Source organism: Perna viridis, chromosome 8 (assembly GCF_037379345.1).
Source record: "Perna viridis isolate PV_CMFRI_1.1 ecotype Kerala chromosome 8, ASM3737934v1, whole genome shotgun sequence".
NCBI classification, from domain to species: Eukaryota; Metazoa; Mollusca; class Bivalvia; order Mytilida; family Mytilidae; genus Perna; species Perna viridis.
Window position 1 is genome coordinate 32489903 of NC_142452.1, and position 26254 is coordinate 32516156.

Here is a 26254-nt window from a genome sequence, read left to right on the forward strand (position 1 = left end):
CTGTCATATTAAAAAAAGGATAAAGCACTGTGGTAACTATTTCTTCTGGGCACAGTTAGTTGCCCATGTTAAACAATAAGGATTCATTTTATCCTCTTCTTGATTGGAAACCAACCATGGCAAAGTTTGATCCAACTGTGGCCTCAGGGACAACCACAAGTTGTCTTGATTAAACAAACATCCTGTCCCAGTGGCTGAGAGTACAGATTTAATACATATTTTCTAAAGCAATTAATGTTACCAATCAAATAACTGATGTAGGTAAAAAAAAGGACTGGAAAGTCATAAATGCAGGTTTTCTAGAAAACAGGAAAAGTTTGGGTTATACTTACTGAAGAAACTGGGAAAATTTGCAGTGGACAATCTTCAGCCCTGAGAGTGTATTTCAGTATTTAAAAACCTGCACATTTGTCATAATCAGTAAGAAAACCTGTCTCTATGCATAAGTTGGTACACTGTAAACAGCTTCTAGGATTGTAATGAGTAGTTCACATGTTCTGTTTATTTTATTGTATCCTGTACAGTTAAGTGACACAAATTTTTTCTACAAAAAGGTAGATCTCCCCTATTCCATGAAAAGTAGTAAAAGTATTGAAAAAACTTAATATTAAAAAAATTGAAATTCTAGGAGTAACAAACACCAATTTATGAAAATTAAAAGTGCTTTAGGAAGGCTGCAGTAACTTCCCATAAGCTACTGTGCTACTAGTAACTACCAAGTTTCAAGAGATACTGTTGGTTGTTACATTAACAAGTGGCAAGTGCATAACTGGTACAAAAATTAAAATAATCAACACTTCAAGATAATATGCAGAAATTTATGTTGGTCCTTGTTATCTGCAAGTTCATAAGTTTAAGATGAGATACAATAAACTGCTTCAGTTTTACTGAATAACAACTTTATGGCATTATGGACAACTTCATATTGCGTCCTCATTACGTTCAAAATTGCATGGAATTTGATACAATAATTTCAAAGGAGTTGCACTTCCAATTTGCTTCAGTGGAATATTTCATTACATTTCATAATTCAAATGGGCATTACACCAACAAATTTCAGTTGATAAAAAATTTCCAAGGGCTGGATCTGGCAAAATTGACAAATAATGAATCCAGCATTGAAAAAAAAACATGAATTCGAAAATGTTAGTATATAGTATATTGAAGACTAAATGACTGTCTTGAAATTCTCAGAGGTGGCAGAAAGACCAGTTCAATATTTTTTTTTCCAATCCAGATTTTTGGCAAACTTGACTTGAAGTCTGAAAGATAAGTAAACATGTTGAATATTTTTTATTCATTGATCACAACACACGTCAATAATGAGTATGCCTAATATTACATGTAACTTGCATAGATGTTCCATTGTTTATACAACTAATACTGAAAATACACACTGTATAGGACATTAAAAAACTGCTATTGAAGACAAAAAACAAACAATACAAATGTTATCAAATAGGGAGAAGAAATTGACTGAAAGGGCTCCTAAATACACTATTTACTGGGTTTTTATTTTCACGTCAACAGAAAAAAAAAAACTCGGATCAATATGATATCCAAACATCTAAGATTATCAGTAGTCTTTGAATGTTTTACATATATAAAGACTAACATGCTTGTATCATGTATAGTTTTTGTGAACTTTTTAGAAGCTATATGACTTTTTTTGTTTCTATGTTCCAAACAGTAACATGCGCATGAAGAACTTGAAAATACAGTATTATCTCCCCTTCACTAGGATTAAAACTTGATAACAAACATACAACAAGGTAGTGGAAACTGGTAAAATCGGAGGTCAATAAACAGTAAATGTGGACTTTTAAAGAAAGGTAACAATAAAACGGTATTTAAAACACTGACATCTGCTAATAATTGAACAAAATCATCCCTGTTGATAGAAAAGTACATGAAAAATAGTATAAAATCTGGGAATAAGCACTGAAATGATCATTGAGGGGTCTACACAATGGTGGATTTTTCTTGATAATAAACTAGAATAATGGTGAACAGCTCACAACAACTTTCCATCCAGCAACTTTATGATCTATATAGCAAATATAAAAATACAAAAAAAAACAAAACGTCCCAACTGGAAGCTGAAGTCACCTTAGTCTGAAATCAATTCCAAGAATTTGGCATATCTATATAAATCCTGTCAATATATTAAATGGCTGTAATAAGTAACGTAGGGAAAATAGTAAAACAAAAATAATATGTACAGATGAACTAAAGAAAGGTTGAGACATCATTATCATTAAATACCTGGTGTTAAGCAGACAGTGTAACACTTATATATTCTCAATCCTTAGAGACATCTTAACTCAAACTTAAGAGAGTTTTATTGGACACATTTCTCAACTTCAGAACTTTAAAAGTATGTATACCCTACCTTAAGCACTATTAGGATAAAATGCAGCAGACAACTTACAGGGTGTAATGTAGATAACTTCTGGGACTAGAGTTGGTTTTCCTTCGATAAAATGACCATCACTTGACAAGCTGTTTTTGGTATATAACTGGACATTTAGCAAGAACATTTAATTTTCGTATACCCTTTAATCCAGGTTACTGAAAAATTGAAAGTTTGAATCTCTGTCATCCATACTTAAAATAATGTATATTTCCCCTTATTCGACCCTAGCTCATGGCTTTGGGGAGGAAGGTAGGGAAAATATTTTTTTCCCCCAAAGTCCGTAAGATTCAATAAAAACATGATCAAGAAGTGAAAAATGTTGCTTTTAAATTAAAAAAAAAAATTGTCCGAGAAAGGCAATAAAATACTGAGGAACTTCTTCAAGTGATTGACATTAAACGAAGACAAACTTTATTCCCTTGAATTTACTATATTACAAGCTGTAACTGACAACTATATAACCATGCATATAAATGAAACAGCACACTAATTTAGCACTTTAGTATTTTGATCTTTAAGTAACAATAGTCTATAAGGAGTATTAAACAAAATATGCTGCCAATTGTGCCATTTTGTCTTTGGGTTTTCCTCTGCCTCGACCTCTTGACCTTCCACCTCGACCACGCCCTCCTCGACCAGGTGCTCTGCTAGGTCCGCCTCTTCTTCTCCTCTTCTCTATTGCATGATGTTTTTCAACTAATGGTTTGAATACAGTGTCACAAAACACACAACCTGAGTGTTCTGTTTCTCCATTTTCTAAAGGTGTTTTACCCTGAAATCACAAAGGTAAGGTAAGGTATGTACATGCAATTCTTAGAAAAGAACAAGAGCTGATGGATCTACGAATAAGAACATCATTGATACTGTACATGTATAATGCAATATATTTACATACCAGCATGTAGCTTAAAGAAAATAACAAAAACACAGTAAAATACATAAATATTTCTTTCATCATGGCCAGTTTCAAATACCTTGATATTAATTTGTGAATATTATTTCAAAATTTTGGTCATGATATAGTGACCAGTCCAATTAGAACCAAACTACCAAGTACTGTATGTTATTCTTTTATGGGCATTTGCAATTTTAAGCTTCTTTGAAATTAATTCTTTCTGGACTTTGTGGTCACAATATGTTGTCATCTTAACATTCACAACTGTAAAAAATAAACATATATGGCGTTATAACTTGCAATTTGACCACATCTCAAGAAAAATAAACACCAATCTGTATAATTTCTAATGATTGGCAAAATGAGATCCACAGCATGTTATTTTTTGTTTATGAACCAAATAATTCTAAAACTCCAATTAATTTCAATATATTTTTATGCATTTATTAAAGAAATTTGAGAACCATGACCTTTCTCTATTGTGTTTCTACAATTGAGAAAAGTAAACTATGAAATCCCAGTCTTACTCGTTCACAAAGGAAACAATAAACAAAGAATTAACACTTCAATACTTTAAAAACTATTACTATAACATATATTGATGATGTTCATGTGATAGATTTGGTCTTCCCTTGATAATAATACCTTCACCTAATGTATGCGTATCAATTTTTGTGGGTGCTGTTTCGCAGAATCTGTCAAGTAAATGTTTTCACCGGTATCAATTTTTGCATTTTCAAAAAACTTTTATTATTGTTATACTGTATAACCGTACCTGAACTGATCTGTGCAATTATAATTGTGATCATTCATCAATCATAGATCAAATTCCAAACAGTCATTGATCTGTCAAAACGGTCTAAAACTGGTCATTGCATCATATATTTTACTGATTACTTTGTTTCATTTGTCAATTTTTACACATATTTACTAAGATTTAAACATCAATTAATTACTTTTGTTTTAAATTTGTCTAATTAAAAAAAAAAAACAAAATGTGCAGTGTTGTAGGATTTTTAAGAAATTGAGGTTTCCTTGGGAAAAATCCATATAAAATCAACTTTCCCACAGTCAGTGACTGCTTTCCAAACAAAAAAAATCCTTACAGAATATGAATTTTTCAACTTGCCACAGGAAAGTGTAACTAAGTACCTAACTTTCCCTGACCCAAATTTCACTTGACCTGGGTAACGGAAAATTGGAATTCTAGAACACTGAATGTGGATTTTATATCATACATTTAAGGTTAATTCAATATGGTAGGATATTGGATTTGTGCTAGTGGAAATTCTCAAATTTACATGAATCGCTCATCCACCAATTTACATAATATAACTGTGATCAGATCGATCTGTTGGTGGTCATTGATCTGTCAAACAGTTGCATGGATTGGTTCAAGGACTGTAATAATTGACTTTTGGGGTACTATTTTTCAAGCTTTTATTTCCACTGCGAAAATGGCGAAAATTAGAACACTGTGATATTTAATACATCTACTGTAATGAACTACCTTAGTTACTTAACTGGACAGTTCAGATAGAAGTTCAAGTTTCAATCAGACACAAATCCAAATATCTATGGAATGATGAAAAGTTTCAAATTTGCATTTAAAGTTCAGGGGATAATCCACTCTGTCTTCTGAACATCATCATTTTATGTGCTGTAATAGATGGTAGTGGTTTGTCTTACCTTGCTGAAATCTACATTCACAATATGAGAGCCACAATCTTCACATGTATCTTCTGAGACGGACACTTTGTGGGCATTGTCAAAAAAGTTTATCACAACATTACACCTGAAAGCAAGAATCAAATTCATTTGAATGAAAATTCATCAAGAAAATTTAAAAGAAAAGGCAGCTTGATGTGACCACAACAGTCCTGTCCTAAATGATTTGAGCATGTACAGAACCTATCAAATTTAAAATTACATTAAATTTTTGAAACAGCATAGGTTTCTGACACAGAACGAAGGCTGTCATATTTTGAATATTTGAAATTCAGCACTTACTTTTAAAGGTCAAAATAGAAGTAAGATTCAGTAGACCAAAGAACCTAAATTTTTTTTGATACCAAGCTACACAATTTTACAGTGTTTATATAAAAATGGAATTTTTATGCTGAAGTTATGCAGAAAAAATTCATGGACTTGTAGTTAATATTTTACCCACTAATTCACTCATTAGTTTAACATTCATGTGATTTCAAATAAAAACACGAACTCATGTTGCAGTAAAGATTTAAGTAGCACCCCAGCTAAGAATCATGCAAAATGTCATTCATGGTTGGAAGACTTGTATGTAAAAATTATGATACAAATCAGATCATCAGCCAAGAATTGTAACATGTATAGGATTGTGGCAGAGTGGAATCGTTATACCCTACATTTTGACACTGTTGTGATATATGTACCGGTATATTATCATAATTTAAATAAATAAAAAAAATTAAAGATAAAACCCTGTTATATTGTTGGACAAATTATATTTTCTAAAAAAAAATCAGTTTTGTAAAAGACACACCTACTGCAAAATTGCATTTTCATAGTTAAAAAAAAGAAACAAAAAACAAGAAAAAATCATATGAAAAAAAAATATTTACAAACTGAATTTTACCTCTGAAAAATCAAAAACAAGAAACTGTGAGTCAATGCCCACTATTGATACTCTCGCACCCCAAATTTAGTATAAATAAGAAGTTGTAGTCACCAAAGCCCAAAATCAAATCCCACAATATGGCATATCTATACAAAGCTTGTGTCATAATATCAAGTGTCTGTGACAAGTACTTGAAGAAAAACCATTATAAAAAAATTGATACTGAATAACGGACACCAATAAAACCTACTTGTTACAGGCCATTCTCCACTTAGGTGCTGATGTTTGATCCAAAACAAGGACACCTTTCTCACATTCAACACATTCTGACACACCTGTCTGTGACATCCCATGGGGACAGGTAGGGTGGGTACATTCGTTACAACCCATTCCTTTTCTCATGTCATTAAATGGTGGGTTGTTGTAACAGTATGGACAAAGTGGGTAACACTGAAAGAAAAGAGTGAAAATTGTCACTATTCCTGTATATACTTCTATTCACAAAAACATATTTGTGCCACAAAATATACTTCTTTGTGCAGAAAAATCTCATTATCTCAGTTTTTCAGCAGTTTACGTAAATTTATGTTTTCGCTGCATAAATAAGAAAATCACAAAGAAAAGATGAGAAATAACCATGAGAAGAAAGAAACAACAAATAAGGGTACATATGCTTACACTCAGTGAGTGTTAGACAAGACTTCTAACTGCCAGAAGAGAAGTAATTTCTGCAAGCAGTTTCTCATCATTTTATATTCCTAGAGTTTTCAACAGTTTTCATGAACAAAACCAATTTTCCAACAGTCAAGTATAGACTTAAAATTATTTCTACACTTTCAATAGTAAAATTTTGAATTTGACATGCTAGGCTGTTAAAAATCTAAGTTTAAACACCTTCAGTGAAGAAATATTAACCAATACTAGCATAAGGAAAATCCCAGGGATCACCACAGATAAAAGTTCAAGGGTGGGGCAAATCAACCTATATTGCATGTTCATAGTACTTGAAATATCTATTAAACTAAGGTAAGTTTTTTCACACACTTTAGAGGTCCATAAATCTGATTTTATGACCTTAACTTATATACTGCTTCAAAAGAAAAAAAAAGGTAATTTCCTACTCAATATTTACATGTATTTTGTAATAAAACATGGTTTTGTTATCTATTTTGAAGCAGCCCAGTCTTGAACAGCCAGTGGTGAACCCTGAATCCCTTTCTCTTTTTGACTACTGTGAAAGTACTATTGTTTGTGGGGTACCAATTTGATTTGTATACTGAACACCTCAAAACAATCAATTCAAGAATCCATGAACTTGGGTTTCTTCCCTAATCCATGAAAAATTGTTACACATGAATTAAAGTACTTTCACAGTATTTCATTAGACTACTGCCTAGATTTTATCAGTTAAGGAGGTCAACCTAGGATAAGGGACACAACTGTTACAAATCATTGTAACATTTATATTCACAACTTTACATCAATCTTATGTAAGCATCAAAGTAACTCCAACTGATTTCATTCTGTTTCAAAGGAAAGCCTGAACGTCTTAAGTGAAATTGAATATGATACAAACATATCATTGATTGAAAGAGTTATTTCCCTTACCCTAGGTCTACCTCCTTAAGCATGTTGTTATTATTGAGAAAGTATTGTTATAATTGGGTACCAATTTTTGTAATTGAAAGGAAAAAAAAAGTTTGTAAATTCTTAAATTTGTGGATTTGACAACAAATAGGAAATATCCTTTTCTTTGGGAACCAAATTTCATGGTTTACCAAACCCAGGAAAATCAAGAAAATTGATACCGAACAAAAAAAAACAAAATAATGCTTTCAATTACCCTTCATTTTTCAGCCACAACCAATCTTTACATTCTTGTACTGGAATCATTAATGAGTTTTGTGAAAAAGTTTAGTTTTAAAAAGTCTGCAAAGAACCAGTGTGTCACAGTGCTGCCTAATTCTTGCAAGGATTTGTTCTTACCTTTCCCTTTACACCGGTAGTCCATAACACGAGTTCATAGTCATCTAGAGGACATTTGAGTTCTTTATAGAGTTTAATGTTCCCATTTTGTGGCAAGGTAAAAGTATCATCGCAGTTTGAACAGTGGAGACGACTAGGTTTGGCTTGAATAAATTTCATAAAACGTCGACATTTTCCACATCTGAAAAAAGCCACTACAGATTTAAGCAATCAAGCAAAGACAATGCCAGCTCTAATATCAGAATAAACTTATTTCCATTTTACCATTTCTTTATGAATCAAGATTGATCATTCATATCCCTGAAGAAACTCTGACAGGTAGTCCTCCATTTTAGGCAAAATATTTTTGTTCATGGTTACATCACATGTAATCGGATTTGAATGTACATTGTTTATGTTTGTTTCCAAGATGTGATTACATGTTTCATTTTACTTGACCCACAAATTTGTTTTTACATTACTGGTTAATAACTAGTGGTTTGTCTAAGATGATGAAGCAGATGTACTGGAAGTAGGATTAGAGGAATCATATCATGAGTTTTGACTTGTCTGTGTAACAGTACCATGTCTGATGTAAATGAAACTATAGGGAACACTTAACAAGCCCTAAATGATTGATTTTACCACCCCCAAGAAACAACATTACATTTTCACATATGATGAACTATGTCGTAAAGAATGTATTGACTAAATATGAAGTTCTCTCTTGAGCTTGGACACCTTTTCCTAGCCAGAAATATTACTGATAAATGCCCAAAAGTACAAAATTGATAGAATATCTGTATTTTGGTAAATTTCAAGCAATTCTTTTGTCCTTTTAATGCAAGATTTTTCTTAAGTCTTTATGTTTGCTTCTTTGTTGTGGATTCAAGTCTCCAAATTCACATTTAACACTTTCTACACTTTATGATAAATTTTCAGCTGGTTGTATCTTATGCCAGTAAGAGCCTTTATTGCCCCTTGTCTTTCGCAGTCATTTAAAACTATTTACAAAGATAACTTGGCTGATATTATTTTGTGACATAACAGGAAAACAAATGTACACCCTGTAAAAGTTTTTGAAATACTTCAAGTTAAAATGCTAAATGTACATGTCAGAATCAAATACCACACAATTTGAAATTACATGTAGTTCTCAAAATATATTAACTCTTCCTTTGGTTGATATAAAAGAAAAACATGTCGTAGCTTTTTCATTTCCACATCTACATATCAGATTAAGATAATATCTACCTTGATAATGGTTTCCCACTAGCTGCCAGAGACGAAAATGAAACTTCAAACAATTCATCCATGCCGTTAATGTTCTCAACAAAATATTTAAATTTCAGTCTAAAAATAGTCAATGCATGATGCTTCACATCTTCATAATCAGCTTTACCAGCTGCTATCAAATTCAACTGCTTCTCGACAGCTGATCTCATGGTTGACAAAACTAGTTCCTGGTCTATCTGCAAAAAAAAAAAAGAAAATGAAATTTGCAGAGGTTGGTTCTTTTTACTATTCTGATATATCTTGGCAAACTTCAAGTTTAAAACACTGTTACTACAAAATGTTATTTTTCAAATTCATACTGAAGCACTTATTTGTCAACAGATGATTTGAAATATCTTATTACTAATTTTTGTCAATGATTGGCTCTTTGAAACAAGAATGGCAGAACATAAAATGGAATTTTCTATTTAAGAATTGTAAAAATAAAAAATTGTTTTTCTTATAAAGCCTATAAACCATAAGTATTGATTCATAACAAATACTAAGAAAGACAACTCTTAATTCAAAAATAGAACTGTTGAAAAAATGGTGAGCATCCAAATCAGAATTGAACTGACACAGAATATAGTGAAGGTGTTTGCAGGTAACACAGCAGGTATAAAATCAGTAAAAGTCCTGCATATCAATACAGACCTGAACAACTAAGTAGAGGGAGACTTTTACAAAGTTCTGAATGTCATTATGTTAGTTAATTAGTAAATTGTAGGAACAAATATGTATTTAGGAAGCAATATAGCTTTAGCAATCATTAGTCTAAAAACTTGATTCTTTTCAGTTACTTTTTGAAGCTTAAATTAAATAATAAAATACAGTCAAACTTTAACCTCATTTTTGTAAAAATTGTAAAGCTTATACTGTAAAATGTAGTTTGTAAAATTTAATTGAATTGATTTCAGTACCAGTCCATATAAAATTCAGACACTGCTAATGGTAGAGGCGATTCATGATGCTGAAAAACCTTCCAAACAAACAATCCTTTTTAGGTCATCATATATATATTTTACTTACATGTGTAAATATTATAAGTCAAAATAGTATAAAAGAGATAAGTGGTAGATCTTATTTCCTAACTTTAAAATTATGCACCATTTTTAACAGTCTTCAAGTTTACACCTTTTGGTTCAGTTTCTTCTTTTTTTTTTTTTTATCAAAAATCATTTTTGTATGTGATTCGTTTATCAAGACAGGCAATTAAAAAATCAGACTTAAGTTCAATTAACATCCACAGAATGGATTTCAACCCATGTTAAGCAATTAACTACATTTGTCAATTTTGAACATCTTGATACCACATCAAATCTCTACTGGGCTTGATGTGATATTTTCTGTCTCAGCTTCAACTTTGCCACTCTTCTGTATGCAAAATAACAGTACCTTTTGATACCCATGAACGAGTACAATCCCCAGAGGAGTGGGCTTCAGTTTCCTGCCAGCTATAACATTGACGTAATTCCTCTCACAGATGTTATTGATGTGGACGGGTATACTGGCATCAGTACCTATCCCATGTTTCTCCATCAGAGATATCAGCTCACTCTCTGTTAAATAGTCTGGTGGACAGGTCTGTCTCTCTACAAGTTTGGCCTGTATTACAGAAATTGTAAGAAAATTATGTATGTTTGTGTCAAAATACTGTAAACCAGAAAAATTTTGTGTCATCTGTTTTTCAAAGTTTATTTTCTCAATTTTAAATTCGGAATTGTTCCTCAACTCTTAAAATAATGTTAAAAAATTTCATGGTAACAGTATTCATGTTTGTATCATTCTTCCATTTACAATGTATTGGAAGTGAAATCCATGGAAATTACAGCAATTAAGTAGCAGTCTTTGTAAGAATCATGCAAAATCTGAAAAATGCGATACACCCCAAAAAAGGATACATATTTTTATTTTTGTAATTAAGTTGTTTTATGGGTCTATACTATGAAATGTGTAATTATTCATTCAAATCTGCCTGCTCTTAGGAGATAATTCACATTGAAAATCCAGTAGATTCTATTGTATTTGAGCGTCATTTACAGAGTTATCTCCCTTAATTTTGAAATCTACAGTGCATTCTATATAATTTTTATCTCCTAAGAGCACGGGTTATATGAAAAATCACATGTTAATTTCTGTTTACTACGACATTTCAAAAATAAAAATATGTAGGTTTTTTACCCATGAATCACATTTTGCATGATCCTTCGCTGGAGTGCTACTTAATTGGTATGGAAGGTTTTTTGCTTATTATAATGGTCATTAAACATTAACCTGCTCTCACCATCAGCGACACAATTTAAATACTAAAAACAATTACTACAAAGAGTCATCTGTCCATCGCTACTGAGAAAAGTCATAGCCACACAAAAAAAACCTTTACTTAATCCAGAGCTGTTCATTTGATATACAAATGTAATTTACTACAAATTGAAAACAATTTCTATGTACACAAGAAATATACATTTTATTTTCAAAAAGAGAAATTTACTACGTTATGAAAATTGATTAAAAATGAACTCTTCCCTCACAAAACTTCCTATTTTTTTTTAATTCCAGTACAATAGTACAGTGGATTCCACTTAATTGCATACCTGCTAATTGCATAGAACCTCAAAGAACAAAGTCATTACCCATCATATCCATGTAAAAAAATCCACTTATTTGCATAACATAAGACCAAAAATTAGAAATTTCTTTGCATTGCACAAACACTTTTAAAAATTTATTAAAAAATGTACCTAAATGGAAAACAACAATATACCTTTGTGAAATACCTTAGTTTTCTAAAGAACTTTGTTTCTACAGCAATATTTTTTCTTTCTTTTGACTAGTCACTATGGCAGAAATCTAATTAAACATGATTAAAGAATATGTGCCAACATTGAAAATATAAAGTATTTTCCCTTAAAATTATAATTTCTGTTAATTGCATATTTATTTCTGACAAATATGCTATACAATTAACAGGAATCCACTGCACAAGTACAAATATGGTCTAAATTAACCTCTTCTAAGCTAAATGTTTGCTCTTTCTTGAACTCAGGCAGTGTTTCATCATCCATGGCCTTCCATGTCATGATACTTGTAAACCCTGGATCTATCATCACATGACCAGTGCAGGAAAACTTCTCAGGGCCTATCTCAAAGTACACTTTTGTTTGAAGGTACTTACAATCTGGCATTATCTGTAAATTGATATGATAATTTACTAATTAACCTCCTAATTATACCAATTAAAGACAATGTTCTATTATTTTTCAAATTTTAGGTTTCAATGGGAAAACTCTAAATGAACATTAACTTTACCACACTTGAAGTTTGCTTTCCAACCTAACATACCCTTTAACAATGCTTTTATATTTATCTCACATTTGGATAAACATCAATTTTTAATATTTGATACAGATGTAAATAACATACGCATTCAACTACATGTTTCAAGCTATCTTTGCAAAAATTCCAATTTTTGTTATGATTACCTCCCTTATATTGTTACCTAACATGGCAGAAAAATACATATTACTTAACTCTCCCTTTCTGGGAATTTCAGAGGTTTTCAGCCATTTCAGATTTTTCAGGTTTTTTAAGGGCTATTTAGTAAAACTTCCCTGAAAGGGGACACCACAATTTATAAGGGGAACCACGAAGAGAATTAATTTCATTTCTGCAATTAGAATATCATAAATACCCCAACCAAGGTTTAAATATTTAAGTTGCATTCCAACCCCTCCAGGGAATTTTTACTGGAATACCCCATGTAGATTTAATATGAGAAACCAATTCTTTTTCAGCCAACTCCTGAATTATTTTGCATGTATTTCTCCACTCTCTAGGGTAAAATGTAGATTTAAACATGTTGGCTAAAGCCTGCATGTTTAAAATCTAAAATTTGCCACCTTGAGTGAAAAAATAATTTAAAGCACTCATAGTTTAAGAAAAATAAAAATATACAAATCAACCACATTATTATAAATACAATTCTTGTTTCAAATGTAACTTCATATTCATACATTTAATCTGGTCCATGCTCCCAGTTTTTTAGTGGAGTCCAAGTTGCTCATTTGCTTACGTTACATTGTATGTATGATTTTAGTTACCTTATGATCTTTGTTGTGTATGTCTGTTTTCCATGTCTGGTCTTTGTCCCTTGATTACATTCTATTGATTACTGCTATAACCTTGGTTCCCTTGATTACTCTCTATCTAATTCAAATTTCGAGATTGAATTAGCTTGTTATTTCCATGGAAAATAGTTTCTCGCTTTTAAGGCAGATCACTTCCTTAAAGCGTGCCTAACTATACAATGTAATGACAAACAAATGTACATGTTAAAAATGACAATTCCTGCACAATGTGAAAAGGAATCTTATTAATTTTAGGGCAACATATAAGTGCAGAATGTGCCCCTTGCTTTAAACTGATATTAATGAGAAAAGATCCTAAAATCTAAGAATTTAAGTTTGAATGAAGTATACTAATCATATATTTTGATACCTATAATATATAATCCCCTAAAATCGTCAATGTCAACACTTGTTTCTGCTTGCATACTTACAGTTGCTATAAAGTATCGAGTGATAAAATCATACAGCCTCCAGTTATCTGAAGTTAGCTCCCCTTCAGTTGCACTCCTCATTGGTGTTATAGGAGGATGGTCCCCAACATCTACACCTTTCCTGTGTAATAATTACATATAAATGGTATGAGGTTGGTGTAACTAGTAAGAGCACAATATTATAAAAAAGAGAGGTCTTATCGATAGACATGTCACTTACTGTGAAAGTACTTTAATTTATAGATACCAATTTTCGTGGATTAGGGAAGAAACACAAATTTGTGGAGTCTTTAATTTGTGGTTTTGGTGATTTTCAGTATACACATCAATGGAAATTTTCTTTTCGTTAGGAACCAAATTTTGTGATTTAGCTTATCCACAAAAACCACGAAAATTGGTACCCCACGAACAATAGCACTTTCACAGTATCTGAATTTGGGTGTGGTCCTAGGTCCTACTAAAATTTGGATGACTTGTCAGGGGGACGAATTGTCACATATTTTAAACCTCCATATCAATACAATGGAAACTACTCAACATTTTCTCTCTGTTTTCCTATAACAAAGAATGCTGTGTAATTTCCATTAGTACATATACTAACAGAACAAATCACTTCCTGACCCTAAGAGGAATAATTCTATAGATTAAAATTAGGCGGACTTTGTCCTCTATCAAGTTCATTTTTTGGTTAAAACTATGGTTATGAAGTACCGCTTCAAAACAGTGACCCAAAACTCTTCAGATGTCATAATATGCAGGGTATTAAACTTTAATAGCAAGAACAAGTATGTAAATTTATTATAAATGTGGCATGACCCTTACATTTACAGAATACATGTATGTACAAAAAAAAAAATCTACTACATGTAGTTCCAGTGCTACATTAAAATTTTATAAATTACCTTAGGCCAAAAAAAATATGTCTGTTTCCTGCTGCCACATTTTCTCTAGTTTTTTTCCTACCCTAAACATTTATCGCCATTTTGGCTCAAGCACTGTTAAAGTCTAGACTGTTTCCCCATTTACTCAATGTAAAATGTTTTTGAAAAATAAAATAAATTCCCAACCCACCTACCCTATTTTGTTCTACCTGGTAGCAGAAAAAAAGACTATTATTTTTATGGCCTTACCTCGGTTTCTGTATTCCAGTTTTAAGCAATTCTCTAACAATACCTCCCCAGTCTGGTGATGATTGCTGTTGCCGTAACGTACCTCTAAAACACAATATTAAAAGATTACAGTACAGTATAAATATACAGATAAAAAAAATCAATGTGTTCAAAGATGAGAAAAGGGAAAGTATCACAAAGTTTTGGTGTTTTCTTCTTCACACACACAAAAAATCTTAACAAATGTTTTTCGAATAATTTGAAAAACACAAAAAAGCATATGTTTATCATATGCTAGGGACATGATAAACATAAGTTAATAAAATGATTTCTATGAGATGTCGATCATACATGTATATAAAAAGAGTATGTTTTTTGTATGATTTTGGTCCTAGACATATGTTAACATACACGACCGTACTGATATCTACATGTAAGTTTGGAACTGCATTAAAGTTGTACAGTTTTGATGTACAAGACCCTAGTATTTATATAACCTTTATAAATGCATTTCTCCAATTAAAAAAATGTGACTTTTAACCATAGGGCAGTGATGAAATTTCAGCGAGAGATTTGTCAGCAATTTTACATTCAACTATTACCCTATTCTCTATGGTAAAATTTTGTTTTAAGTATTACTTATCAATATATAGATAGCAGAGATTTACCAAATGTTACTTGTATAAAAATTTCAATAATTCACGCTGTGAAATAAATTCTGTAATTTCATTCTCAGATTTTTTCCCGCCAAAAATTTACAACACGAATATCAATCCGCCGTACACAACATTTAAAATAAATATTGAAAATAGCACCTAATAATGGAGGAAAACTATATAATGAATAGTGTAATCAACTGTTTATTCACCCTCTCCCATTAATTATCCTATTATTATTAATTCATATCAAATTTTGACACTTCAAATGGTACAGGTGATACAAGCTAAGCTGACATTTCAATCCTGGTGCGGTTGTTGTCTCTTTGACATATACACCATACCTATTCTCATTAAGAAAAAACCCAGCAAACAATTTGGCCTACAGACCATATTTAAATGTAACTATAGTCCTTTCTGTACACAGATCTGTATTTTTGAGAATACCATACAGACACATTCTTGTAAAGCAACCAATACATGATTTCTGAAATTGTTCAGAATTACTATTTCTTGATTGGTTATGTTTACTAATCATGCGACTTTTGAGTTTTGTTAGGCATAAAAAGGGCGCGTCCTATGTAACGCCAGTAATATTTTGTCAACATAAAAAAATGTTATGAAATGTCATCTTCAAAACGAAAAAAAACAAAACAAAAATGTTGACACCTCTTTAAAGTTTTGGTGTGCTGTGCCAGATTGCACTGCGGATGGTAGATAGATCAATGTTGAAAAGAACTATTACTTTTTTGAAACTAAGCTTAACAAACCATTGGAGGAAACATCTTTTCCTACTTCTATCACAAAGTAAAATAGATCACGTAAATCATGTATTGAAGAATGATAACTCACCCAAAGTGCAAATTCTTTATACAATGTATGTATAATTTTATTTCAATAGTGCAATAACTGAATGACTGGTAATCAGTTACTGTTTATAAATGGGTTTATGAAGTGAACCTATCACCTCCTGCCCAATATTTATAAAGACTGCTACTTAAATTACTATTAAACCAGTACCTACACAAGATCAAAGTTTTCAGGATACTGAGTTGTCTCTGTTCTGGGGTAACTTATATATCCTTGTGTATACAACCTCTCAGCTATCTGCATGGCATGCTGTGGACTTATACCTATTCATAAATCTATTGGTTTTAACTAAAATTATGACATCAAAATACCAGGAATATTTATACCAGTTTATTGCTAATACAAAAGTAAATTTGACACAATTTATTATACATGTACTGGTGTACCTGTCTTACAAAAAAAAGATGGATTGATTGATACATGTACTTGTATAAAATGCTTTAGAAGATACAAAAATTACATTGAGTGGTAACAGTTTTTCTATGAATAACTCTTCTTTCACAGTGAATTACATATTTGCAAATTAATCCGTCATTACAGGGGGTTTCACATATTTCAATATGGTAGTATGTGTAGATGGTACTTTTATACATCTGTAATAAATTGATTTGATTTGAAAGAAGCTTTTTGATTGGTTGGTTCTCTTCTGGCAAAATAGATTATTTTCATACTGTAATGTCATTAACATCAAATGGTCCACAGTCTGGTTCAAAACATTCTAATTTGGCAAGAATGAATTAGAAATCATAATATAAGGAATGTATTGATTACAAACTTATGCTCTATTTACACTGATTCACAAACTCCTTAATTGGAGATTTGAATATATTCTAATAACGAGTTAGACCAGTCACTCGAACAGATACTTCAAAATTCCCTTCAAGTGTCATGTTTTTTCTTTCCACTTTCATTTACCGCTGATTTGACTTTTTATGAGCAACTCAGCAGATGTTTTTAGAAAAGCAGAGGACACTTACTCTACCAGTGCACCTGGTCCATGCTCCCAGTTTTTAGTGGAGTCAGAGTTGCTCCTTTACTTTTGTAACTTTGTAAGCATTCTTGTGATTATTTTATGTTCTTTGTTGTGCGTGTCTGTTTTACATGTCTGGTCTTTGTCATTAGATAACATTCCTTAGATTTAAGCTAGAATCTTGGTTCCCTTGATTACTCGTTAAAAAAAACATTAAATATGAACATGAACTAACCTAATCCTGAACTAGCAGCCCTCAACATTTCTACTGTGTTGAGAGCTTGAGGCCTGCCTTTGAATTTTTCCTCTTGAACAACCTTTGTGACCCTGAAAAGTTAAAAAGAAATACTCCGGAAACAATTCAAAGAAGATTCCCACAAACTCAAATTTTGATATGTGCTATTGTATTACAGTTTTGAAACTTCATCTCATTGCAATTTTTCATAGCTGACTCATTGGCTTGCAAATATTTCAACAAGTAAGGGTCAACAAAATTTCTTCATTTTTAAAATACATGTTATAAACATTGTGTTGAACTATTTCCATTTAAGTAGTAGTCCTTACAAAAATCAGAAAGAAGGTGATTCATGCATATCAAAAACCTACCAAATTTACTTTTATTTCTTATTCAGGGCATGTAACCAGTCTTGGTTTTTCATTTGGTTGTTGTGCATTTGAGATAAAATTTATACAGATGTACAAGAAATTAGCACTTTGCAAGAGTTATTGTTCTTGATTTGCTTTGATTTGGTTGGTTTTGGTGGGAGATGAATACATGATTTTCTCAAAAATACAGATATGAACCAAAAAAAACTTATGTTCTCTAAAATTTACTACCTGAAGATTGAAAAAACATTATTTCATTATTTGTTCTGTGGGTTTTTCTAAACCATGAATCACATGTACCATAGGCAGTGTCTGAATTTTATATGGACTGGTACTTAAAAGGTTAAAAAGCTTGTGGAAACAAAATACTGTTTTCCTAATTTTTAACTACTGTTCTACAAATTTCTAAATAAGTGGTGTATAGATAAGCACAAAATCAGTGACTATAAATGTCTCTGGTACGGCTCCAATGGGGATTGAACCATACAACTATACAAAAGCAGTGATTATAAATGTCTCTGGTACGGCTCAAATGGTGATTGAACAATACAATTATGCAACAATATTTCTTTTCAATGCACTTTACTCTTTAAACATTAATTGCTGTAACTGTAACTTTTAGAAAGCAAAATTGTTTGTTCACATGTGAAAAGTGCTACAAATCAATTAGGCAAGTGAATAAGTTCATATATTTTCAATATTCACCTGGCAGTATCAGCTGATTTGATCATGTTAAGGAACATCTGTGCTACTTCCTTGTCAAACAATCTTACTCTATCCCAGTCTAAATGGACATTCCTTCCTGAAGGATGGGCAATCTGTTCAAAATTAGCACAAATATCTTTGATAAATGAACTTCAATCAATAAAGTGCCATATCAAATCAGCATTCAAAATGTCTGTAGGCCAAAAAAATACAAGTCTGTTTCCTGTTCTACACTAAAAGATAAACATGTACATATAACCGGACTACCTTCTGTGCTTGTACTACAATGTATTGTTACTGGGAGTGGCTCACCATATGGTTGATGGTGCCACCCGAGATCCAAACGGAATAAGGTTATTTCCAGAATTTTGGAGCAAACTGAGAATAGGAAACAATTTTTTCCCAGAATTTCTATCAGAATATTGGGTATTTGAGTCCAAGTCGGTAACAGGTAATAAAGTCAAACATATATTTTGTTTGCCTTGAATCACACATTTCCTCTTTCGTCTACCCTGCACTTGACTTTTTATGAGCAACTCGGCAAGTGTTTCTTGAAAAGCACAGAACACTTAACCTGTTGCACCTGGCCCATGCTCCCAGTTTCTAGTGAAGTCCTAGTTGCTCATTTACTTTTGTTACTTTGTATGTATTACTTTGGTAATTTTTTGTTCTTTGTTATGTGTGTCTGTTTTCCATGTCTGGTCTCCATTCCTGGATTACATTCTTTTGATTTCCGTTATAATCTAGGTTCCCTTGATTACTCTTGCAGTCAGTGTAAGGACTGGTTCTAGTAGATTTACAAGATATGGTATTTGAAAAGTATTTAGTGCACAGACTTCAGCCCACACAATTTGTGCAAAAATAAACTAAAAAGATATCAAGTCTTAATTGGACTGTAATAGATAACCTATAGAAACAAACCTGAAGACTGATAATCCAGAACGGCTCAGGTTTAAATGATTGTATCTTGTCATGTCGATCTACACAAAAACCAAGGGTAGGTGTCTGGCAGGGTCCATAGGATATCAATGTACTATCAAGGTCTCCATATTTACCCTATAAAATGAAGAATTCAGTTATATACTGTAAAGCTATTAGTTTACTAATTTTTGTTATTTTCACAGTGGACAGATAACCATGAAAAAAAGTACCTCCAATAATTTTTTTTAATGGATACCCATGAATATATTCATGGAAGAATCTGCAATACAGCCATAAATTATATGCATCTGTTTTTGAGGAATATTGTACAGTATCCCAGCTAGATTAAAATAGATTTTAGCACCACTCCATTTTTATGTGCCCCTCTGCCCTTAAAATCTTAACAAAGAACATAAACATTAATCTTCTGATCAAAAATTTCTTCTTACACTGGATGTGCCCTCTACTCCCATTTTGTAGCAAGCACATGATTTTTTTTTTTGCCATTGCATGTACTTTACTTACAAGTAAAGCAAACATGTCTATACAAGATTGTTGGCCTAAAATTATAAACTTTAGATTAAAATGTACTATCTAAGTATCCAGTAAAATGCTGATGATTCAAATCTTAAGCTATACCTTTAAACACATCTACAAATACATGGGATGCCAAACCCTTCAATAAAGTTTCGTCAAAATCTGTGAAGGAGTTTGAATGTAGTTGTACTAACAAGACAAACATGCCTTAAAACCTTACACATGTACATGTAAGTAAAGTATACCCAACAGCATAGGTCTAATGGTAAAAACATGTATCTCTTTTAATGTCAATCTTCCTTCAAATTTGCATCAAAATCTGTAAAGCATTCTAAAGATGAGGTGTGCTTACAACATGTGTGGACGGACAGACAGGCAAGTCACATAAGATTAAGAAAATGATGGCTGATTCTGAACTCATCATACATGTGTACTGACTTACTTGGAAGAATTTAGTCTGGTATCGGGTGAAAGCACACCCAATCCTCAAGTCAAGTTCCTGTCTAGCATCGACAGACAATGCTTCATTCTTGTTTGGTCTGCCAAGTCTATTCATGGCGGCTTTAATATCCTTGTCAGTAATTGCACTAAATTTTGCTCTGTATACAGTCTGAAAAGAAATTGCCCAACTCATAATGCCAAAGCAGTTTTACTTCAGTAAAACCAAGTCATAATTTTCTCAATACATTGTACAAAAAAAATGGATATGGTGAATATTTATCGAAGAGACAACAACCCCATTTGGATAAAAATGTCAGATGCTCCGATAATGCCACAATACCAGATCTGTTTATACTACTTGATGACAATTCGTATTTTTCACAGTATTCTATGGAAATGATCCATAAAATCCTGAACTTTCTGAAATTTTAACAAAGGTATATGGAGATCTTCACAATCTGAAAAATGTAATTTGCAGTCAAACTCCGTAGAAAATACAGAAAATACATATATAAGAAAACTACTCTGCAATACTCTACTGATACACTGGTAGCTGAGATCAGACTTCAATGCTTCTTAATAAACAATCTTAGATAACAACTTTTCACACATATCTGCATTTCTTCCTCTCCAAAAATTTCAATAAAATAGTCTTTTTCCCTACCTACCCACCCAAGCTTCAAACCATTGGGTAGGGGAACAGCAAACAAACATACTTTTATTTTTGGCCTTAGATAACAACCTTTTTCACACCTATCAAATATCTATTACACCCCATTCAAATTTTATTTCTTGGTTCCCAGTACATCTTTCATGAAAATCAATGAGGAATGTGTTACTGCCCTAAAAAAAGTTAAACAGGTTGCTTTTAAATTGTTCAACACCTGACTAAATTGAATTTTATGGAACTGATTTTCTGTTTTAACTATTTAAGGATTGTTTTCTTTTTGTTTTTGAACAGTTTATACAAGACAACCAACTTTGGGGCAGTTTCCCTTCAAAACTGTGAGGTGATTTATGAACTGGCCCCAAACTGACCCCAAGTTGGTTAAGCGAGCATATCTTGGTTAAAAGTTCAAAACAATCCTTATAAATTATTTTCTAGTCATTTAAAGTCAAAATTAAGATTTGTATCTTCAACAAAGCTTTATTTAGTTTAGAACTATTTGAACTTCGGACTGCAGACATTATCGACATTAATGACAGCACAGTAACAAGTTAGTTTCACGGAAAATAACATATCTTGCCCAGATGAGATATAAACAATCAAATCAAACTACAATGTATATTGGTATGGCTATAAAAATGAGTTATAAGGCATGCTTAAAAGAGACATACATGTACATGTAGGATGACCTGAGAACCAGGAAAACACTTTTAGTTGGCCTAAACTGTTGTAAAAAATGCAAATGCTTGTCTAATGTCTATTTTGGCCAATCCTTATTGGAAGACTCATAGAGATAAACAATTATATTTCCACTGTTTTCTCTTATCTTCAAGATTAAAGGTATCAGACAAAATATTCATTTTAAAGTTCTTCCGAGACTCCCTTAAAATCAAATCCGTTTGTTTGTTTGTTGGGGTTTAACGTCCGAGCAGCAATATTTCAGCTATATTCAGACAATGAAAATGAAATGGATGATAAAATGAACATGAAATGAAAAAAAGAAGGGATGGGTCACAAGGATAACAGGGTCGACAAATTTTGATTGCCACTGGAAAAAGGGGGGATGGGTAAGGTCGGACAATTTAGCCTCCTGTGGCGGAGCGCAAAGGTTCCTACTCCTATCGAATACCACAGCAGGGTTCTTTAACGTGCGAGGAACGTGGCATCTTTCCCAACACGGTGCACCACTATGGTTTGCGGTCAGGTTTTCCGTATTATAGCCAGACAACCCCAGCATGCAACACGCCAGGGGTACCTCATTCCACCACCAGGGGCACACATCCCAGTTGCTCTGTGGGCAGAGTGCCTAGCCCCCGGCTAGGTTTCTGAGCACTATTTAGTCGCCTTATACGACAAGCTTAGCGCTGCTGCAGGCCTATTCTTTTAACACCCGGGCCTGCACGGGGCAAAAATCAAATCCGAGACCCCCTCAAAATCAAATGGTAGCCCCCTTCTCACCTGTCCTATTCCTCTATTCATGCTTTGTTCTACACATTCAATCACTTCAAAACAGATGTTCTCCCCCTCTTTATCACAATCCAACCAAAGAACCAGGAAGTCAGCTCCTCTCGCCTAAAATATATACAAAGATGTAACTACGGTACTTCAACTACTTGTAAAACTTTTTAGAAATTCCAAGTACATTTACATGTACCTTCTTGTAGAAATCCTTAAAACTTACAAGCTTTCAAAGACATCAAGTCAATTACATCAATTCTAAGTCAAACATGAGAATCTACTTCCTACAAATTAATCATGGCTACATGTTTATTTATTGACATACATGAACATATGCATGTACATAGTAAAGTAAATGGTACAAAAAAAATCAATTTTAATTTCTTTGAAACAGTTCTGTGCAAGTATACCTAGTTGCATTTTCTAATTTGTTTTTCTTTTTGTATGAATGCAATATTTATAAGTTGCAACCAAACCTCTTTAGCTAAGAATGTTGGCATCCTCAATTTTTCTGTAGCCTCTTTCTTTTGTGTGGGTCCAGTAAACAGTTCACTCTGAAAGTAACAAATTTCTGTAAAAAAATTCAAGAAAAACTTAATACATACAATGTACTCAGTCTGCACCAAAAAAATTTGAATCTACATTTTATTGGTCAGAAGACAAGTTTTTCAAACAGTTTCCCTTTTATCAAGTTTTGCAAAACTTTACTTGTCTGAACTAATGTTTACTAGACTGGCATCAGATTTGTGGCTGAAATTGAAGAATGATCATGCTGTGAATTTGAAAATTAGAAGTGTACTCGGTAACAGAAATCAGGAATTTAGACTTAAAAATATGATTTCTGAGTGGCACAGTATAGTAAGAACTAAAATAAGTATCCAGTCTTATCAGAACTTCAAAGACAAGACACACACAAATTTCATGGCAATGCAACTACATTTAACAGACTTATGATGCAGCATTTTTGAAAATCAAGCAAATCAAGCAACACACTATAACTTTGACAGTGCGGTAATTAGATAGTTAAAGTGTTGATTTTGCATCCCAGAACTACATTGTAAATAGGGAGACATTGTGCGTCATCTTTTAGGGGTGGGAATGTCACAAGAAATTGCTACAGTAAAATTGGATCTGATCATAAACATTAAAAAATGTACATGTACATTTTGTACATGTGCTGAAAACAAAACCTCAGCAAATCATTTGCTTTGGGAAAATTTTGAGAAGTAAATTTTTCAAATGTTAACACCTTTGCTGGAAAAATTCATAGTACGCTATTTTTGCAACAAGACCTTTAACAAAAAATAAAGCTACAACAAATTTAAATCAACATTGCAAAATGATTAAATTAATATGTTCTTATAAATCATACAATATTATACATGTGCACTGTACATTTGTAGCTGATTAAAGTTGATTGATCTGAAAAACCACAACCCTAAAACTTACAACTCCCCTCTTGATATCCCAAAAATCATAGACAAATACATTGTACATGTATATGTAAGTATTGATCAATGGATTTATCATACATGTATTCTCTGATCAGACATACTGATGACAACAAGCAGAGTAGATTTTAGTCAAATCGTCGACAATTGAAAATCCCCTTGGTATACATATTACAAATCAGAATCACTGAAAATTTGACAATGTAAACATTGTGATACTGGATTATCACATCATAAGAAATGAACAATTCCAATTTTAGCAAGAAGTTGTTTTGAGATACAAATAGGGTAGTCTTCTATCGAAACACCAAATGGTGCCAATAAACTTGTAAACCTTATTCTAATTCAAATCTGAACAAAATTATGTACTGGGTAAATGATTACATAGACATGTATATGTATTTTGATTTTCTTTGAGTTAATGTGTTATATTTGTGTTACTGTATTAATACTGGTTAATGAAATCAAATCAGTTCAGATTGGCTTATCATTTCACAATAAGCATGGTACATGTACATGTACATGTAGTTATACCACAATGCCACACCCCAACCGCTCATGCATATTCATTATTTTGAATTGTACAAGCCCTGCAGTCTGGGAGATATAAAAACAATTGATATCAATTTAAGGGGGACTTGGTTAGAAAATATCATAAGGATTTTTTTTAAATATATCTAAAAGTGAATTTTTATAATGTCAGAACTGATGCTGCATGTATATGTTAGTTAGTTGAATACTGTATGCTATATGATTGTATGTAGCCACATTTATACATATTATTTAGTTTATAATAGTGCAGTACAAATCTAAAAAAAAGAGGGTATGGTACATGTATATACATCATCTGACAGTAGCATCTACTTTTCTATTATAGTATTAAACTTACAGGGTCAACTTTGTCCCAGCTATTGTACTTCCCTACAAAATCTAGACCAAAAACGTGTCCACAGACAGAAGTCATTTTGTAGAAAGCGCTTTCTCCAGTCGGAGGAAAGACTCCTCTGTATTCATGGATAGAACAGGCACCATTAGACCCTTTGCGACTGTTCATTTGACCATTGGATAAGATTTTGGCGATCGATTGGGCCAATGAAGGCTTTTCTGCAACCATCAATACCGTCTTCATTTTTATCGCGCACAAAAAAAAATCGGACGAACTTTTAGAAAGCAACTAACTCTCCTAATAAAAATAAAGACTTCACAATTTTGTTGCACTAATGGAGGCGGCCATATTTGAACGTGGCGATGTACCTAAATTCAATCAGTATGTTTTCGTACATCATCTTATTATCCAAAATCACGATCGAGAAATTTAGAATGGAGAATCCATGATGTTATTTCCTCATTTGTGACACAATGAACGGAATCTACCATTAAAACAGTGATCCAAAGCCCCGGGACCAGACTCTTTAGAGTACATGTAAAATCTGAAACGAAATCAAAACGAAACGAAAAAAAAAAAAAAATGAAATATACATTTAATGAAAATTTAAATTAAAAAAAAAATACCTGGCGCAGAGTAGCCAAATCTGAAAGTCGGTGTATTGTAATAAACAATAAGCATTACATATGTAAATCGAGTCCAGCTGCTCGTTGCAGGACCTCGAGATTAAGGACTCCAAGACTAAATCACCGGACTGTCCCTTGCAAAAACTCTCTATGGTCCTCCCGGTCACGTCATTATGGGAGATTTAATTATCATAGAAAACGAATCTCTCCGTAAGGTCCTTTCTAAAGGTCCCAAGTACCGTGAACCACACCCCAAAAATTGGAATTATAACTTTAAAATTCTATGGATACCGTGGAGGGCTATGCAAGAACAAGAGGCTCCCAGGAGCCTGAATCGCTCATGCACCTGGTTGAATTGGGCCTTTCCACGGCAATGAATCTAAAAAGAAGTTGGCAAACTGCTCAATGCAGGATACCCCAAAAAACATTCATACCAACTTCGGTTCCAATTAATCAAATAGTGTCACAGGAGAAGATTTTTGAAAGAAATAACATTAAAAATAGCAAAAATGTTGAAAAAGGACTCCAACATGGCTTAACGGATTAGAACGAAAATTTGACCACAGATAGATCTCATCATGCTGAACACAGAATTAAGCTAAACCTAATGGTTTTAGAGATATATGCGAAAAACTAATGTCTGACC

General features: G+C 32.5%; 1 protein-coding gene across 1 annotated transcript; it reads right to left on the reverse strand.

Annotated features, from left to right (window-relative positions):
- Nucleotides 1-1278: 1278 nt before the first annotated feature.
- Nucleotides 1279-25544, reverse strand: LOC148610274 (DNA topoisomerase 3-beta-1-like). Its single transcript, XM_088542592.1, has 17 exons — nt 24986-25544; nt 23122-23199; nt 22646-22759; nt 20522-20689; nt 19543-19677; nt 18622-18734; nt 17546-17637; nt 16495-16603; nt 14836-14919; nt 13706-13826; nt 12156-12335; nt 10543-10752; nt 9127-9344; nt 7894-8074; nt 6158-6357; nt 5001-5106; nt 1279-3188 (listed from the first exon to the last, which is right to left on the reverse strand). Exons 1-17 carry the CDS (start codon nt 25223-25225, stop codon nt 2958-2960), a joined length of 2580 nt encoding a protein of 859 aa, XP_088398718.1. The 5' UTR covers nt 25226-25544; the 3' UTR covers nt 1279-2957.
- Between the last annotated feature and the right edge of the window lie 710 nt (nt 25545-26254).

What these genes read in the sequence shown, in the direction of transcription:
- LOC148610274 (XM_088542592.1), bottom strand. Translation starts at nt 25,225, where the DNA reads ATGAAGACGGTATTGATGGTTGCAGAAAAGCCTTCATTGGCCCAATCG. An exon ending in AAATCAGCTGATACTGCCAG is followed by an intron (nt 17,638 to 18,621) that starts GTGAATATTGAA and finishes TTAACTTTTCAG; the next exon opens with GGTCACAAAGGTTGTTCAAG. An exon ending in CTACCGGTGTAAAGGGAAAG is followed by an intron (nt 6,358 to 7,893) that starts GTAAGAACAAAT and finishes CTTTTCTTTCAG; the next exon opens with TGTTACCCACTTTGTCCATA.